Source organism: Bos grunniens, chromosome 26 (genome assembly GCF_055505025.1).
Source record: "Bos grunniens cultivar Pamir isolate PY7600 chromosome 26, Bosgru_T2T1.0, whole genome shotgun sequence".
Taxonomy (NCBI): domain Eukaryota; kingdom Metazoa; phylum Chordata; class Mammalia; order Artiodactyla; family Bovidae; genus Bos; species Bos grunniens.
In genome coordinates, this window is record NC_141190.1 from 23,207,849 (window position 1) to 23,224,094 (window position 16,246).

General features: G+C 52.4%; 3 protein-coding genes across 12 annotated transcripts in view; 2 read left to right on the top strand and 1 right to left on the bottom strand.

Annotated features, from left to right (window-relative positions):
- The first annotated feature begins 14 nt into the window (after positions 1–14).
- On the top strand, positions 15–2,051 carry FBXL15 (F-box and leucine rich repeat protein 15). Its single transcript, XM_086377481.1, has 4 exons — positions 15–81; positions 255–408; positions 779–1,284; positions 1,721–2,051. The coding sequence occupies exons 1-4, from the start codon at positions 29–31 to the stop codon at positions 1,908–1,910; spliced, it is 903 nt and encodes a 300-aa protein (XP_086233607.1). The 5' UTR covers positions 15–28; the 3' UTR covers positions 1,911–2,051.
- Positions 2,052–2,155: 104 nt separating this feature from the next.
- Positions 2,156–10,024, bottom strand: CUEDC2 (CUE domain containing 2). 8 transcript variants are annotated; one of them, XM_086377487.1, is made up of 9 exons: positions 9,944–10,024; positions 4,001–4,084; positions 3,528–3,671; positions 3,373–3,434; positions 3,165–3,232; positions 2,899–3,078; positions 2,698–2,759; positions 2,556–2,616; positions 2,156–2,480 (listed from the first exon to the last, which is right to left on the bottom strand). In XM_086377487.1, exons 2-9 carry the CDS (start codon positions 4,072–4,074, stop codon positions 2,334–2,336), a joined length of 798 nt encoding a protein of 265 aa, XP_086233613.1. In that variant the 5' UTR covers positions 4,075–4,084; positions 9,944–10,024; the 3' UTR covers positions 2,156–2,333. The 8 variants fall into 8 exon arrangements, with proteins under 8 accessions (XP_086233613.1, XP_086233609.1, XP_086233612.1 ...); XM_086377483.1 differs by having other exon boundaries at positions 3,165–3,286; XM_086377486.1 differs by having other exon boundaries at positions 4,001–4,087.
- A 2,704-nt stretch (positions 10,025–12,728) lies between these two features.
- The window catches only part of SLC68A1 (solute carrier family 68 member 1), a 30,507-nt gene continuing 26,989 nt past the window's right edge, over positions 12,729–16,246 (top strand). Inside the window, exon 1 of one of the 3 annotated variants that reach the window (XM_086377454.1) lies at positions 12,729–12,768. The gene's annotated coding sequence lies outside the window, so the exon portion shown is untranslated. The remainder of the gene's footprint in view (positions 12,769–16,246) is intronic. The other 2 variants (XM_086377474.1, XM_086377462.1) reach the window with 2 other exon arrangements.

A 16,246-nucleotide genomic window follows, 5' to 3' on the forward strand; every position in this document is an offset into this window, starting at 1 on the left:
CTTACTGCGCACGCGCAGTAGGCAGCCGATGGAGCCACCGATGGACCCGTCCGGAGGGGAGCAAGAGCCCGGAGCCGTCAGGTACCTAGCACCGGAGGGGCCGAGAGAGGGAAGAAGGGCCTGGGGGAGTGGAGCTGACCCAGGGCCGGGCCTGGGGGCCGCTTTTAGGAGCCTAGGCTCAGGAGCATAACGGAGGCGGACTCGCAGGTAACAGTGACCCGGGGACGCCGCCGCCAACGCCCTTTTACCCACAGGCTCCTGGATTTGCCCTGGGAAGACGTGCTGCTCCCACACGTCCTGAGCCGGGTGCCGCTGCGCCAGCTGCTCTGGCTGCAGCGCGTCAGTCGGGCTTTCCGGGCGCTAGTGCAACTGCACCTCGCCCGGCTGCGCCGCTTCGACGCCGCTCAGGTGAGCCTGGGGCTGGAGCCCCGCCCCCTTCTGGATACTGCCCCCCCGCCCCCCGCCACCCCGCACGCGCCCCGCCCCCACCCCCCAGTCTCCAGCCCGGAACATCCAGCCCCCAGACCCCAGCCCCTCTGTCTACCCTTCCAGATCGCCCGTGGGCCTCTAGGAATGCCTGGGAAGCGATCCACCCAGCGAGAAGTACTCTCAATGGGGGAGTACCAGGGATCAACTTGAGGGCGCGTAGGGTCTCTCCTGGGAGGGCAGGTGCCAAGCCCCGAGGGCAACCTGCTGCCAGGAAAGAACTCCTCAGGGGCGAGTAGGCAGAGTCCTCCCCCGGGAACAGCTGAGAGTCGAGGTGCCTCCCCGCCCATAGGTGGGTCCGCAGATTCCACGGGCCGCATTGGCCTGGCTGCTGCGGGACGCCGAGGGGCTGCAGGAGCTGGCGCTGGCGCCGTGTCACGAATGGCTGTCGGACGAGGATCTGGTGCCGGTGTTGGCGCGGAATCCGCAGCTGCGGAGTGTGGCGCTGGCCGGCTGCGGGCAACTGAGCCGCCGCGCGCTGGGGGCGCTGGCCGAGGGCTGCCCCCGCCTGCAGCGCCTTTCGCTCGCGCACTGTGACTGGGTAGATGGGCTGGCGCTGCGCGGCCTCGCTGACCGCTGTCCGGCCCTGGAGGAGCTGGACCTCACCGCCTGCCGACAGCTCAAGGATGAGGCCATCGTATACCTGGCGCAGAGGCGCGGCGCAGGCCTTCGCAGCCTCTCCCTAGCGGTCAACGCCAATGTAGGGGATACCGCCGTCCAGGAGTTGGCTCGGAACTGCCCGGAACTCCAGCACCTCGACCTAACAGGGTGCCTCCGCGTCGGAAGCGACGGTATCAGGTACCTGGGCCTGGGGTCGGTGAGATGGGAGAAGAGCGATCGCTTAAGTCTCTGGGGATAGAGGCGGGCTGTAGTTGGCAGAACTGGGGTTTCTGGATCTTTCTACTAGCACGGAACTGCATTCTGAACAGGAAGTGCCTCCAGGAATACCTAGGCCAGAGATCCCATAGTTGAAAAACTTTACTGAACTCGTATTTACACTTTGGGAGATTTCAGAAACAAAGTCAGATTTCTGGCTATTCTTCAACAAGGGGAAAACCTTGCAATCCTGGGGCATGAAGTCTCTGGTTCACTGGAGGCATTGAGTGTACTGACCTCAAATTAGGCCCCTTCGGAGGGAAGCATGCCACAACTGGAGGAAGACTGGGCTCTGCTGGCTCCCCCACCGCGTGTGTAGCGGCTTCACGCCCTTTGCCTCCCCCTGCTCCTCCCCCAGGACTTTGGCAGAGTACTGCCCTGCGCTGCGCTCGCTGCGGGTGCGGCACTGCCACCACGTGGCCGAGCCCAGCCTAAGCCGCCTGCGGAAGCGCGGTGTGGACATCGACGTCGAGCCGCCGCTGCATCAGGCCCTGGTACTGCTGCAGGACATGGTGGGCTTTGCACCCTTTGTCAACCTGCAGGTCTGACCCGCCTGCCGATGGGCACAGCTGGACTGTGTGGCCGGGGCCTCATTGCGAACTGTAAGGAAATTGAACTGTGGGGGCCTCCGGTGAGAGGCCAGTGCCCTGCCCCACCCTAGAGCTTCAAATAAAGAGCTTTTTACCCCCTCTTGCCTGGTGCCGCTGCCCTATTGGAGATAGGGGATGTAAAGTTGGGAGAGACACAGTATTCCAGCACCCCAGCTATGAAATGACCAGAATGCACTCACATCTTCCTGGGGCTACCTTTACTGTGCCTGTGGCAGCTCCAAGAGGAGGTTAACACAGTAGAGCAAGGACGTTGGGAAGGAAGGGGGACAGGAGTTAGGGCGGGCCCTGTGTCGTGTGTAGGGCTCCTGCATCCCTCTGGGATCTGTGCCTAGATGGCTCGGGCAGAGTCTGGCAAGTGCCTCAGTGGAAGCGGTACTTTCTGGCTGGCTTGAGGTTGATGTATGTCGCCTTCATCTCCTCAGCCTCAGGGTTCCGCACATCTTTGAATCGCTCCCCTTTGGTGCTCACTATCTGGTTGTCGATGTATCGGATCAGCTTCTTGGGAGCCTGTCAGGCAATCAGGCAGTGAGCAGCAGAAGCCTGGAGACAGATGTGCCCGCTCCACGACCCTGATTGTCTCACCTCCTTAGGAGCCATAGGACGGTGAATCTTCTGATCCTCTGCACTATCCACCATCATGTACCTGCCAAAAACTGGCTGGGTGAAGCTCTTGCCACCCTGGGAAGACCCTCAAAGGTCCCAGCCCTGCCCAGCCCAGACTCACTTCTGCAGGATGAAGGATTTCAGCTCATCTTTTTGGGGGCCTCTGAGACGCCTAGGCAGGTCCTGCAGAGAGAAGCCAGGTGTAGGGCCTAGGGTACCAGCAGGGGAAGCAAATGGGGCTAGGCTAGGGGCAGGGGCTTAACACTAAGCTGGAGCATGGCTGAGGTTACATGGGGGGGTGGGGTGGTCTAGCAGAGGTTACCTGGTTGGGGCCATCCCAGGCTGGAGGCCCCTGCTTCCCCTCTACCAGCATCTGCACAGCTTCTTCCAAGTCCCCTCGAGCTTTGGCCAATACCCACTGGGCCTGCTCCACTGAACAGGTGGGGAACACCTCCAGGAGTACGTCCACCCCTGGCAGCAGCTCTTCCTCAGGGCCGGCTGCCTGTGGGCATAAATGTTGACAAAAGGCACTATTTCCTCCTTTCCAGCCCCCCGAGCTCCTTCACTGGTACCCTCCTCTACCAGTACCTCATCTTGGGTGTCCCCAGCAGAAGACATCATCTCTTCTTTGAGCTTTTCGGGCCGCTGCAGGGGCTCTGGGGAGATAGATACCTGACCTTGGACCTCGGAGCTCTGTGGCTGCACATTCTCTTAAAGGGGCAGAAAGAGCAACAGGTTTGCCAGGGCTTTGGAGGAGGCAGTTTGAGTCACCCAGGGGCCCAATTCCCAGGCTCACCTTTGTTCCTGGCACCACTCAACTGCCCTGAGAGCTTCTGGATCATGTCCCCTATTGTACCCCTGAAAAGACCAGGAGGGTGGTTAAAGGACAACTCTACCACCCTCCACCATCTGCCAGCCCCCCTCGTCCTCTTGGCCCCAGCCAGGCCCCACCTGGGGATGTGGGCGAAGCCAGGCACATAGGCCTCCATCATTTCAGTGAAGGCTTCCATGTCGAAATTCTCCTCTGATGGGCCTGAGGGGCCCAGGTCCCCAAGAACCCCGAGCACATAGGAAAAGATGACGTCATCCAAGCCGCTGCAGGAAGGGAACAGACAAGCCCTGTTAGCCTGGGACTCCAGCTCCTGGCTTCCTGGGGACGATGAGGCAGACCTCAAGCCTGAAGCCTGGAGAGTATCCCACCCTCCCCCTTCCTCAGAGATTTGGTCTCCCCTTTGTTCAACAAGGGTGACGGGAACAGGATGAGAGGCAAGGCCACACCAGCAGATCATACTCAGCCCTTCCGCATCTCAGGAACAGGGCTGAGTGCTTCCCACCCCAGTCTCTCCACTGGCCAGGGTCCAGAGTCCTGCCCAGCTACTCCAGCACTGGCCCAAGCATGACCCTTCTAGGAGAGCAGCTCCTACCTGAGGTCGGCCTCTGGGAGGTGCGTCTGGACAAAGGCAAGAAGGGCTGCACTGACAATCCTCTCCAGCTCCATGCTCTCTCCTCTGCTGAAGGGATACAAGATGGAGGCTTGTCAGGCCCTCTTCTGCCTGCCCCTGCCCACCAGGTCCGGGGGCAGCCAGCTCCTCCCTCCTGCCCTGCTGTGGAAACCATTTGTTGAAGTTGCCTGTAGCTTCCAACTCTCTGGTCCTCCCCCGCTCCCTCAAGCAGAGCCACAGCCCCCCCGCCTCCCTCTCTCTCCACCTCCTCCAGCCTGAGACAGGACACTACACTGTCTCAGGAGAAAGTTTTCAGAGTGGAGGTTTCCCTCCTCCCTCCCCCTGATCTCTCCCCATCTCCCCACCCCACTCCCCAGAAGTAGGCCCAGATCTTCTGGGAAGACGCCAAGGTCTTGAGGTCACATGCCTCCTGGCTGAGGAATCCCATCACTGAGAGGGCCACTGGGCCCCCAAGTCCAGCCACAAGGGGCCCATTGTCCAGCCCCGCAAGGAGCAGGCCTCAGGACTGAGCATAGCCATCCCCCCACCCAGAATGGGCCACCCACCCTTCAGACAAAGGGGCTTTTCTGGCTCTGGGGCCCAGATAGAAGAGGAAGTCTTTCATGAATTCTATCTCCCTGCCTGGTCCTTGCCCTCCAGCAGCTTGGGGCTATCTACAGAGGCTGTCCATTCTCGTTCCCAAGGCCTACGACGTCCTAGAAGATCTGGCCTTTGCCTACCTTCCAACCTCACCACTCCCTCCTAGCTCACTCCACCAGCATCCTTGGGGTCCTTCAAACTTGCCCAGCTTCTTCCTGCCTATCTCTTCCAGATATCCACATGGCTCATCCCCTCACCTCTGCCAGGGCTCTGCTCAAATGCTGCCTCCAGAGAGACTGTCCCTGACTAACCTACCAAAAATAAGCATTCCCCATACTCCCCAATCTCTTTCTCTGCTTTATTTTCTACATGGCATATACTACAGTTTAATGTTATTTTTATGTTTATTTGCTTATTGTCTCTCCTCCCCCATAAAACATAAGCTTCAAGAAGAGGGAGTTGGGAGGGACTTTGTCTTATCCTTTGGTATAGCCCTAGCACTTAGAATGGAGAAGGAAATGGCAGCCCACTCCAGTGTTCTTGCCTGGAGAATCCCAAGGACGGGGGAGCCTGGTGGGCTGCCGTCTATGGGGTCGCACAGAGTCGGACACGACTGAAGTGACTTAGCATAGCACTTAGAGGGAGAAGGCAGTGGCACCCCACTCCAGTACTCTTGCCTGGAAAATCCCATGGATGGAGGAGCCTGGTAGGCTGCAGTCCATGGGGTCAATAAGAGTCAGACACGACTGAGCGACTTCACTTTCACTTTTCACTTTCATGCATTGGAGAAGGAAATGGCAACCCCCTCCAGTGTTCTTGCCTGGAGAATCCCAGGGACGGGGGAGCCTGGTGGGCTGCCATCTCTGGGGTCGCACAGAGTTGGATACAACTGAAGCAACTTAGCAGTAGCAGTAGCAGTAGCACTTAGAAAAATGCCTGCACTTAGTAGGTGCTTGATAAATACTTATTGACTTGTTTCAATCCTGCTTACATGCTTTTGACTCCATAAAGTCTGTATTTGGTAGTCAAGAACATACAGGTGGCAACAAATTGCTCCAGATCCACAGGTCCAAATGTCAGCTTATCCCAGTTAGAAGACTCAGGAGCACCTACCCCCAATTCACCATATCCTTTCCGTCTGTGTATACCTCCTCCAAACAGGTACCTCCTCCTGTTTCACTAGCTGACACAACTTGCTCAGCTGCCAAACCTGAACTTGGGGGTTACCCTGAGCCTCACCCTCTCTCAACCCCACCTGCTGCAGTCAGTCAGTCACCAGGTCCCGGTCAAGTCTGCTGCCTTATTATTCTCCATGCTAGCCACTTCTCCCCAGCTTCAGTCTGGCTTCTGCTCCAACATCTCTACCAAATCTTCTCAGGCTAAGGTCAGGAGTTACTGTTTTCAGGTTTTGGTCTAATCGTTTTTGTCGTTTAGTGGCTAAGTTGTGTTCAACTCTTACGCAACCTCATGGACTATAGCCCTCCAGGATCCTCTGTCCATGTGATTTCCCAGGCAAGAATACTGGAGTGGGTGGCCATCTCCTTCTCCAGGGGATCTTCCAACTCAGGGATTGAACCCACATCTCCTGTGTTACAGGCAGATTCTTTACTGCTGAGCTCCTGGGAAGCCCTAATTGGTCTAATTAGGTTGAACCATATGAATTTGCCAATATTATCCATTTTTTATCAAGAAAGAGAGAACGGCCATTTCTTATACTGTCACCTCATATTTGCCCTTTCAGCAGCATCAGTATTGGTCTAGGAGGCATCACGTCCTCCTGTTTCTCTTCCACCTCCCTAGCCATTACTTCTCAGGCCATCCCTGCCCCCTCTCCTCTTTTTCCCCTCTAACTGTGGCAGCAAAGCTCAGGCTCAAAGCTGCTTCTCCTCTTTCTTCAGTCTGCACCCTCTGTCTCTGGAAGATCTCATCTGGGCCCACATCTTCTTGTTCCAACTCCATGTCACCAATTCCCAAATGTCTAATTCTCTAGTCCAGCCTCCTCCTCTGAGCTACACACTTGTACATCTATCTCTCTGACACCTCCACGGGGATGACTTAACGTGTTCCAAACTGACATTCTCCCAAGTTGTCTTCTCCTCCAAGGCTGTCCCTGTCCCCTGTGTATACCTGTCCATGTACCCAGCTGTTCCTGCCACAAGTCTGAGACCAGATGCTGTGAGGATCCCTGACACCATCCTACCGTCTGCCTTCCCACATCCAATCAGTCACCAAGCCCTGACCATTATCTCTCAACATATCTACTTCTCTCCATCTCTCCTCCCACTGAGCTCCATCTCTTGCCTTAACTGCAAGTTTCCCAGTCGTTCTCCTCACCACCATCTTTCCGCCAACAACCTATTTTCCACAAACATCATGGCTGTACAATCTTTACAAAAAATCATGTTCTTCCTGCATAACATCTATCCATGATTTCCTGTTTCCAGATTAGTCCAGATTCTTTTTGTGGCCCTCAGTTCAGGGCCTTACTCCTGCCTCTGTCTCTCCAGCCGTCATGTACCACTGCCCGCCCCCCTCCCCACCCAGATCACTCCCCTCCACCCTGGCTTGCTTTCACCTTGCCAGCACTCCAGCTTTTTCACGGCAAGAGTCTCTGCATGAACTGTGTCCTCTGCCTGGGTAACCTGCTGCATCCACACCTTCACTTGCTAACTCCTCTTACCTCTCAGGTTTCATTTTACAGTATCCTTCAAGGGATGCTGTTCCTGACCCTCTAGAACTGGTTTGGTCTCTATCTTACACCATTACTGCCGACTACACTTTTCCTTATTTAGCAACACCTTTTATAGCTATAATTTAAAAAATTACTGGGGCAATGTGTAATGATTCTTCCACTTGCTTCATGAGCGTAGAGACTACACACCTGGTTTACTGATCAATGTACACTCAATAAAGTTACTTCCCACTTCACAAATGAAGAGATTGAAGCTCAGTGGGTTTAATGACTTGCCCAGAGTCACCTGGCTTGACTGTAGTAGTCAAGAGATAAATCCAGGACTTTCTAGTTGAGTGTATATTCGAGGGGCTACTTTGGGAATGGGGGGATGTCAAGACCTCCAATTGGGTTGAGATAGGGCTGCCATCTATGATCACAGTTCCCTGGTCCCCTGACTGGTAACACAGAGTTGCTGTGACAGTACAGGGTCACTTGGGACAGCAGAACTGAGAAGCCCTATCCTACCAGGGGAGGCCAGCCTCTTGCTTCAGACCCTAGTATGGGCCTTGGCGAGGAGTGTAACTGCTCAGACCAGGCATACCAGATCCATCATGCTGCTCCCCCAAGAAGTCAGCCCCCTGTGGAGACCAACATCCACCCCAGGTTATACCACTCCTGGCTGCTAGCAGTTGTCTGCCAACCTCTGCGAGGACCAAGGTCCATGGATGCTGCATGAAAGCTTCTAGGGAAGAAGCTCTCAGGGATGTGGCTGATGCCTAGCTTCTAGCCAAGGTCCAAGAAGTTATTCATGGCAAACACCTCACTGTGCTCAAATAAAAGTCTTCCTGCCCTGAGCTTTTGCTCTGGCTTGTTTCCTAACAGAATGTCCCCCTTCCTCCTGTTCTTGGGCTGCCCAAACTTTCCCAAGCCTTCAAAGCTTGCCAGTTCTTTCTTTCACCCTTCTCCACCCCTTAGGCTTCACTGGCATTCCTTTCCTACCCAGCACCTTCTTCTAATATTTCTCCTCATAGTCCCTAAGTTGGGGAAGCTGCAGCCCAAACAGCCAGGCTTCTCCAGGGTCAGAACAGGATTTCCCCAAGACTTTTCAAATTCTGGATATAGCCCTCAGAACCCCATTACATGCTGGGGGCTCCAAATCAGGGTTCACTGGTTAGCTGCACCCATGAAATGTGACACATCCTATTGTGAGTCTTGTTTGAATACCTCTAATGAACGTAATAATATTTAGCATTTACTGACTGCTTACAGGGCTTCCCAGGTGGCACTAGTGGCCCTAGTGGCACTAAACAAACAGAGGTGGGTTCGAGCCATTGGTCTGGAAGATCCCCTGGAAGAGGGCATGGCAACCCACTCCAGTATTCTTGCCTGTAGAATCCCCTGGACAGAGAATTCTGGTGGGCTGCAGTCCATAGGGTCGTATAGGGTCACACAGAATCGGACACAACTGAAATGACTTAGCACTCATGGATGACTGCTTAAGATCTGCTAGGGATTGTTCTGTGCTCTTTACATGTATTAACTTACCTAATCCTCACAATTACCCTAACATATAGATACTAATATATCATATTATCCCATTTACCCAAAAGGAAATGGACACATTGTGAGGTTAAGTAACTTGCCCAGGGTCACAAAGGAAGTTAATGGCAGCTTTATACCCAGGCAGTCTGGCTCCAAAACCTTCACTGTTAACCACCATACTACACCACCTTTCATGATGCAAAGGGTCTGTCCCCAACCTATGTTCTGATCCTCCTCTCCTGCTTGGCTAGGCCTCTTGCCTACCTCAGAATCTTTGCTCACACCATTCTCCCCACACCAGAATGTCTTTGCCCCTTTGCCCCTCACTTTGCAGACTCACTCCCCCTTTGGAGCCAACAATGACTGCCCCATCCTCACTGGCCAGGTGGCCTGGGAGCATCTCCGGGAGCGCACAGCCCTGAACTCTCCAGATGCTCCATAATGCCTCCTCCCCTCCCCAAACAAATTTAAGTGAAACTGGGGAAAGAAGTACTATGTTGTTCCCTTCAGGTGGGGATGTGCCCCAGGTGGAGGGAGACCAGTAGGCCATGTGGGAGGAGTCCTGGGAAGCGGAGTGGAAGAAGCCCCGGGCATCGAGAGTCTAGAAACGAGGTCTTCACTGCTTCTCCCAGATTCTATGAAGCCCGGCTCCTGGGGCCCTGGTACACAACGCAGGTTCCAGAGGACATCATAGTCCCCTGACCCTCAATGCAGCTCTTAGAAGCACCAAGGGGATCGAGGGGTATACGGGACTCCGGCATCCAAAATCAGGCGGGAGTATAAATGCGGGGTGATGGGAGTACAGGAAGTGGGGCCACAATGATGGCCGACCCCTGAAGCAGCAGCTCCCTAAACGAGCTAGCGGGATACCCCTAAGCATCCAGAATAGTGGGCCCGAGGGCACATGGATGTGCTTGCGGCCCTGGGGGACACGATGAGGGAGGCCTGAGCAAGCTAAAAAGCGCCTTAATACAGGCTACGGCGAGACTCAGAGATGGGGGTCTGGCGGGCCCCGGGGGTACCGTGGGGAGACACACAGGACGGGTACCCTGGGTCAATGCTCTCCGCGACTCTTCCAGCCGTGAGTCGGGGCCTGGAGGGGGAATCACCTGCTCCGTCGGGCGCCGCCGGCGACTTGTCCCGCGCGGTGCAGCTCGCATGCCCCCAGCCCCACCAACGAGATCAAAGGCGGGGCCCAGAGCGGTTCACTTCCAGAAGCGCTGTGGTGGCCATTTTTAAGAAGGGCAATTGCCCATAAGTGGGCGGGGCTTCTGTTTCCAGTCCCATTTGTCTCAGGGTTTTGGACGGGTTCTCGCGGCGGCCATTTTTTTTTGAGGGTAGGGAGGAGTTAGGCATGAAGATTACGCCATGGGTGGAGTCTCACCGACTGACTGTATGCCCTCCTAGTTCCTTGTCTGCCCAGACCAAGGACGTTTGGCCCAACCCAGTGTATTCCCATCCACCTTATTTCTGAGCCCCCCAAATCTCGCTCAAATCCTGTATCTTCCCCTCGACTTCTCCTTGTTTTTCCCGTCTTCCCACAAACCCGTGGCTCACTGGTTAATTCTGGTGGCCCCTATACTCCCAGACCTGGTGTTCCCCAAATCCCACTGTCTCTCCTCCTACGTGTCCAGTCCAGATTCAAGCCCTGTCACCCATCAAAAATAATCAGCCTAAATTCATTCCCATGCTGAAGAGAAGCATTTGGGACAGCAAATTTTGCTCCCTATGTCAGCAAATAGGAGGAGGTCTTTGATGTTGTCATAGGGCATGGGAACTCCCCATTCTGGTCTCCCAAGTCTATTTAATTAAGGCTTCTGTTTATCAATTTTTATATAGGCCACACGTTGCCCAGATAACTCTTAAGTACTGACTTACCCGCCATGCAAGTGTGTGCATGTGTTTCGGGCTCCTTGTGACCCCATGGACTGTAGCCCCCAGGCTCCTGTGTCCATGGAATTTTCCAGGCAAAAATAGTGGAGTGGGTTGTCATTTCCTCCTCCAGGGGATTTTCCAAACCCAAGGATCGAACCTGCGTCTCCTGTATTGGCAGGAGGATTCATTACCACAAAGCCACCAGAGAAGACTATGTCTGCCCCTATGCATTCTCTTAACAGCTATGTCTCCCCAAGATTAGGGTGGCTACAGGGCCTAAGTTTGGGTGGTTTGGATGGGGAAGGGGCAGCAGGTGCTCTGAGGACCCACCTGAGCTCAGATGCAGGATGCCTGCAGGCCAGTACCTCAATGCCCATGTTGGCAGGGCTCCTCATTTAGGACAGGATGGCTGAACCCCAGTACCCAGTAAAGCCCCAGCTTCCTCTTTCTGTTCCTGCTACCTCAGCTTCCCGGTGCTATCCAGGGGGGAAGTCCAGAGCCTTCCCTTCCCAGAAGTCCTTCAATGTGTCATGATGGAAGGAGTTCCATTCAAGAATGAGCTCTCCCATTCCCAGTCACGAGGCTGAGCCTCTTTTCAGGTCTAGTCCCCCTGTAGGGTGCTGGGGGCCCAGAGATTGTCACTATGCTGAGGAGCTCATGGTCCAAGGTAGAAAGTCCCATTCTCTATTCCCTAAGGACAGAAGCAATGCCATAATAAGGAGAAAAAGAGGATCACCACTCCCTATTCCAGTCCTGTCCCTCACTTCAACCTCCCACCTCCCCACCAGGATTCTCTGGCCTCAAAGTGAGCAAGATGTGGGCTGCTGGGGAAAGAAGGAGGGAGCACTTTGGCGTCGCGTCTCCCATAAAAGCTCTGCTGCTGCCAGCCTGGTGCTGCTGGGGTTAATGAAGGGTGGGGTGACAGCCACTTTGAACTCTGGCCAAGCAGGCCCCTGGGAAGGAGGTGATGGATGGCTGCCAGGCCTCTAAAGACTAAGCCGTTGCTCCCCTCCCCCAGCCCCCAGTCTGTCCTCCTCTCCCCTCCATTGCACAATACTGATGCCTCTTCTCTCCCTACCACCCCCATTACAGGAATTTCCAGGTTTCCTCAGTAGAGCTGTCCCTGGTTCCAAGCCCAAGACCCTGGCGACCATCCCTGAGACTGTACCTTTCCCCCTTCCCAACAGCCTGTTTCTTGAATGGCAGTGGATGTAGCTACTTATCATGGGAAAGAACTTCTTGAGGTTTTGGGGAAAGACCATTTAGGGGGAGCCCCTCAATTCCCAGCTCAGATTCTGGAGGGTCTCAACTCTGTGCAGTAAGAGTTGGGTTCTGGAATCAGAGGACAGACGGTGGGCTGGGGAGAGGGCCCACCACAGACACAGGGACACATACAAACCATAATCAGGAGCTCCAGGGAACTCTAGTCCCATGTGACATTCACACTGCCTGGGCCTTAAGCCCCTGATTTTTCTGTTCCCTCAGGTCTCAGTATCTTTCCACGGAATGGGAATAAACTCCACTCATGCTTTGGATGCAGCTTGAAGCCACATGATGTAGAAGGAGGTAGACTGATACCCCCTTCCTCCCCATTCCATGAGTGAATTCTGCAGCTGATGCTGGGCCTCCTAAGCTGAAGGGGAAAGCTAGAATCTTGTGCCGAAAGCCTCCACTAGCACATCAGCTCCCCACCATTCAATCTCAGAGTGAGGAACTGGGCTTGAATTAGGCAGAAAGGGCAGATTTCCCAGACATTAAGGGCAGAGAAAGAACCCAGGCGGCTGGCTTCAAGGGGTGGGAGGGACTCGTCAGAGACTGAGGTGAGGAAGGGGATGCTTTGAAAGATTGGGGGGCGTGGAGAAGGGGGTCCCCATTCTTGCTTGAGGTCAAAAAGGGCTCTCTGGGCAGGGTGCCCGGCCCTCCCACACCTTCCTCCTTTCTCAGAAGAGCCAGGATGGGGCGGGGGCGGGAGTTGGCTGGGGCGGGGCCTATTTAAGGAGCAGTCTCTGGGAGCATCACTGTAGATCCAGCTCCAGGAGGGAGAGGAGAGGCTTCAAGGGTAAGTGCAGACCTGTTTCTTTCAACTCAAGTTGGGGGTGGTAGTGGAGGGTGGCTCTTGAGCCTGCCGGCCTGCCTTTACCTCTCCAGAGACAGGCTGCAGCTCTGCCCTGAGTGGGAATAGCACCCCCGTCCTCAGTTTAACTCTCTAGAAAGTCACAGTGTGTTTCAGGGGAGTCTTTCTCTTCCATTCCCTTATCTATACCAGGTACTTCCTGTCTTCATTTCAGGCGTGTGTGTGTGTGTAGGGGCGCGGGCAGTGGTTTCAGGGAGCTTGGACTCCTGGGCCTCTATCTTGGGGATCCACATTTTGTGGGTCTTGTTTGGCTCAGGAGGCCTGTCTCTAGAGAAATACCCTCTCAGTGTACATGCTCTAGCTCTTCCCCCAGTCCCTTGTCTATCCAGCTCCACCCCTAGGCCCATTGGAGCACATTTGGACAGGGGATGACGGGACCCATTCTGCATGGAATCTCTACCACGGCCCTGAGCCCCCACCCCTCATATCTAATATCAGTATCCTGTTGGAATTGAGAGAACCTTTGCCTCTTCTAGCAATGGACCCCTATTTTCTGCTCCAAGCTCAGACCCTTCCTGGAATAGGAGGAATCTTGAGATCTCAGGTTTCTCACCTGACCCATCCTGGGGATGAGGAAAGATTCACAGAAGAGAGTGCAGGAGGGCAGCATCAAGGTTAAGAGAACTTTGGCCACCTGGCTCTGAGAACTGAATTCCATAGGCTGTGAGCTCTAGCAAATGCCCTAGGGACTCAGTTCTGGTGCCCGGCTGTGCTACACCATCAATACTGAAGTCACGGGGCATCAGCCAGTTGCTGCCACTGGCTCAATCTTTTAATAACTTCAATTCAAGCCACTCTCTTGTCAAAGACTTCAATGGCTCCCCAAAACTCCTCACTTTGCCGTTAAAGTCTTTCAAAGTATGGCCTCCACTTAGCTTTGAAGCCTGATCTTCCACTGCTCCCTGGTTATAACCTGTCCTCCAGTGAAACCCTGCTCCTCCCTGCTCCTTCTGCCATGCTTTTACTCGTGCTGACCCTTCCTCAGTTCTTCTCGGGACACCTCCTTTCCATCACTGTCAGATTCCTACACATCCTTCAAAGTCTTTCTCAGATGCCTCTTACGAGAAGCTTCTTCAATGCCTCAATGATGCATACGATGTCCTACAAATCCTCCACACTCTGCTTCCAGTGGGGCTTGATTCATGAGCCCCGTGATGACTAGTCTAGTTTTCCTCACAGAGTGGCTGTTCAATAAATGTTCCTTGTATTTTGCTGAGCATGTCTCATGTATGAAGAGGCCTGTATGTAAAGGCCACAGTCAGATTTCCCAGGTGTACTCTGTGTATACCCTTGGGTAAGTTGTTAATTTCTATAGGCCTCAGTTTCCTCATCTGTAAACAGGGATAATAATTATATCCACATCAAGGTTTTGTGAAAATTAAATGATAGTTTCTGTACAGGGCTTAGCACAGTGCCTGCACACAGTAAGTGCTCAGTTAAGTGTGTAAGATTGTTGTGATTATTACCCTCCTTTCAGTAGAATGTGAGTTACCCAGTTGGGAGGTGGGATAGGGTTTAAAATTGGTCAGTCATGGTTTATTGGCAAAGGGCTCTAAACCAGATGCCAGGATTGGGTAAGGCTGGGGCGAAGCCAGGAGGAGAAGGCCATCAGGATGAGAGTTTGGTGGCTCAAGCCCCACTGAGGGACAGTACTACTGTGTGACCTTGGGTGAGTCACCCCTCTCTGGCCTTGGTTTCCCAACACGAGGTAACTTGAGGAGGTTGAGCCAGATAAACAGTAAAGTCTCCGGCAGCTCTGATGTTTTATGAGTTCTAAGCTTCTAAGGGTTAAGTTCAAAGAAAAGATCAAAGAAAGAAGCATCTAGGACTCCCTGCAGGGCTTCCTTACAGCCACAGGGCTGGAGCATGGGGGTTTGGAAGCAGTGGCAGGCTGGACTGAGCTGAGTGGCAGCACTTCCTTCAAAAAGTCTATAATTGGGGACCTCCTCCCTCACTGGGGCTGGGGGACAGGGGTAAATTATGTGCAGCTTCTGGACATTTCCAGGGCATAAGTGGAGGCCTTAGGGAAAGAATGTGTGTGAGCAATGTGGATTCTCAGAGATGAGGAGAGTTGAGAGACTTTAAGAGTGGGCTTGAGAGGGTAGAAGAGGAAGGGGATTCAGAACACATTTTATATGGTGGGAGATTCATGATTTACTTAACCTGCTTTGTTTCAAAAGAAAGAAAAGAAAAAGGATTTGAGGAGGCTTACCAGCATGTAGAAAATATCTCTAAGATTAAAATATAAAATCTGTGACAAATTACATTTTAAATGTGTATCCTTTTTGATCCAGAGACTCAATATCCTTATTATCACTATTTTTAGTTAGAAATTGTTTCAGACTTACAGAAAAGTTGGCAGAATAGTACAAAGAACTCTGACTTAGCCTTATACCAGATTCACCAACTGTTAACCTTTCTTTCTTTTTTTTTTTTTTCAAGTATCACAATGTTTATTGATAGATACAAGTATATAAAATCAGGGCATGAACATGACTTGATAAATTAAGTAGACTTAATTTCAATACTATAATAAGAGGGACCAATTCAAATTCTTACCATTTGTTTCACACCCACAAAGACCACTTCAAGGGCATTTACGATCTCTCAAAACTGATCAGTTTTGTGCAAGTAAACCATGTTTCTTTTAAAAAGACTTGTGCACTTGCCCAGGCTCAAGGATATTAAAATCTAGCACATAAAGCCCATTACTAGAGGTAGAAATACAGGCAATATACTATTACGGCAACAACCATCAATTACAGTTAAGAATTTTTCTGTAACAACCAAATGGATAATCAAATATTGCAACAACTCAAGTATTACTGAGCAAAGTGCATTTCTACAGTATTCAGTGTTGCTATTCAGTTTTCTAACTTAAAACAGCCTATGATAACTGGCAGCAAAGAAGGTCCTTGCAATAGACTGCCTCTGCTTGAGAACTTATGATGTAATTATTGCATGCTGCTAATATACTATCTAAACATTAAAGATACTCCTAAAATATTTGATGGTAGACTATGATTAGTCTGTCTTTCTTTTTTTTTTTTTGCCATATTGCTTTCTTTAATCTATAGTCCTCATTCAAATCTTGCTACTTGTCCCAACATTGTCCTTCATAACAATGTTCGTTCTAGGCTAGTATCCAAAAGAGGATCATGCGTTGCATTTAGTTTTCATGTCTCTTTCATCTCCTTTGACTTGAAACCTTTGTCTGTTATGACACTGACATTTTCGAACAATTTTCTCTCAATTTAGGCTTATGTTTCCTCATGATTATGCCTTACCACTGAATTTTTGATGTTGTATTTTTCAGTTTAACATATCCAAAGCACATGATGTCAATTTGTATCCATTAAAGAAAAAATTTAAAGACCCTAATTAAAGATGGTAAGAAAAAAAA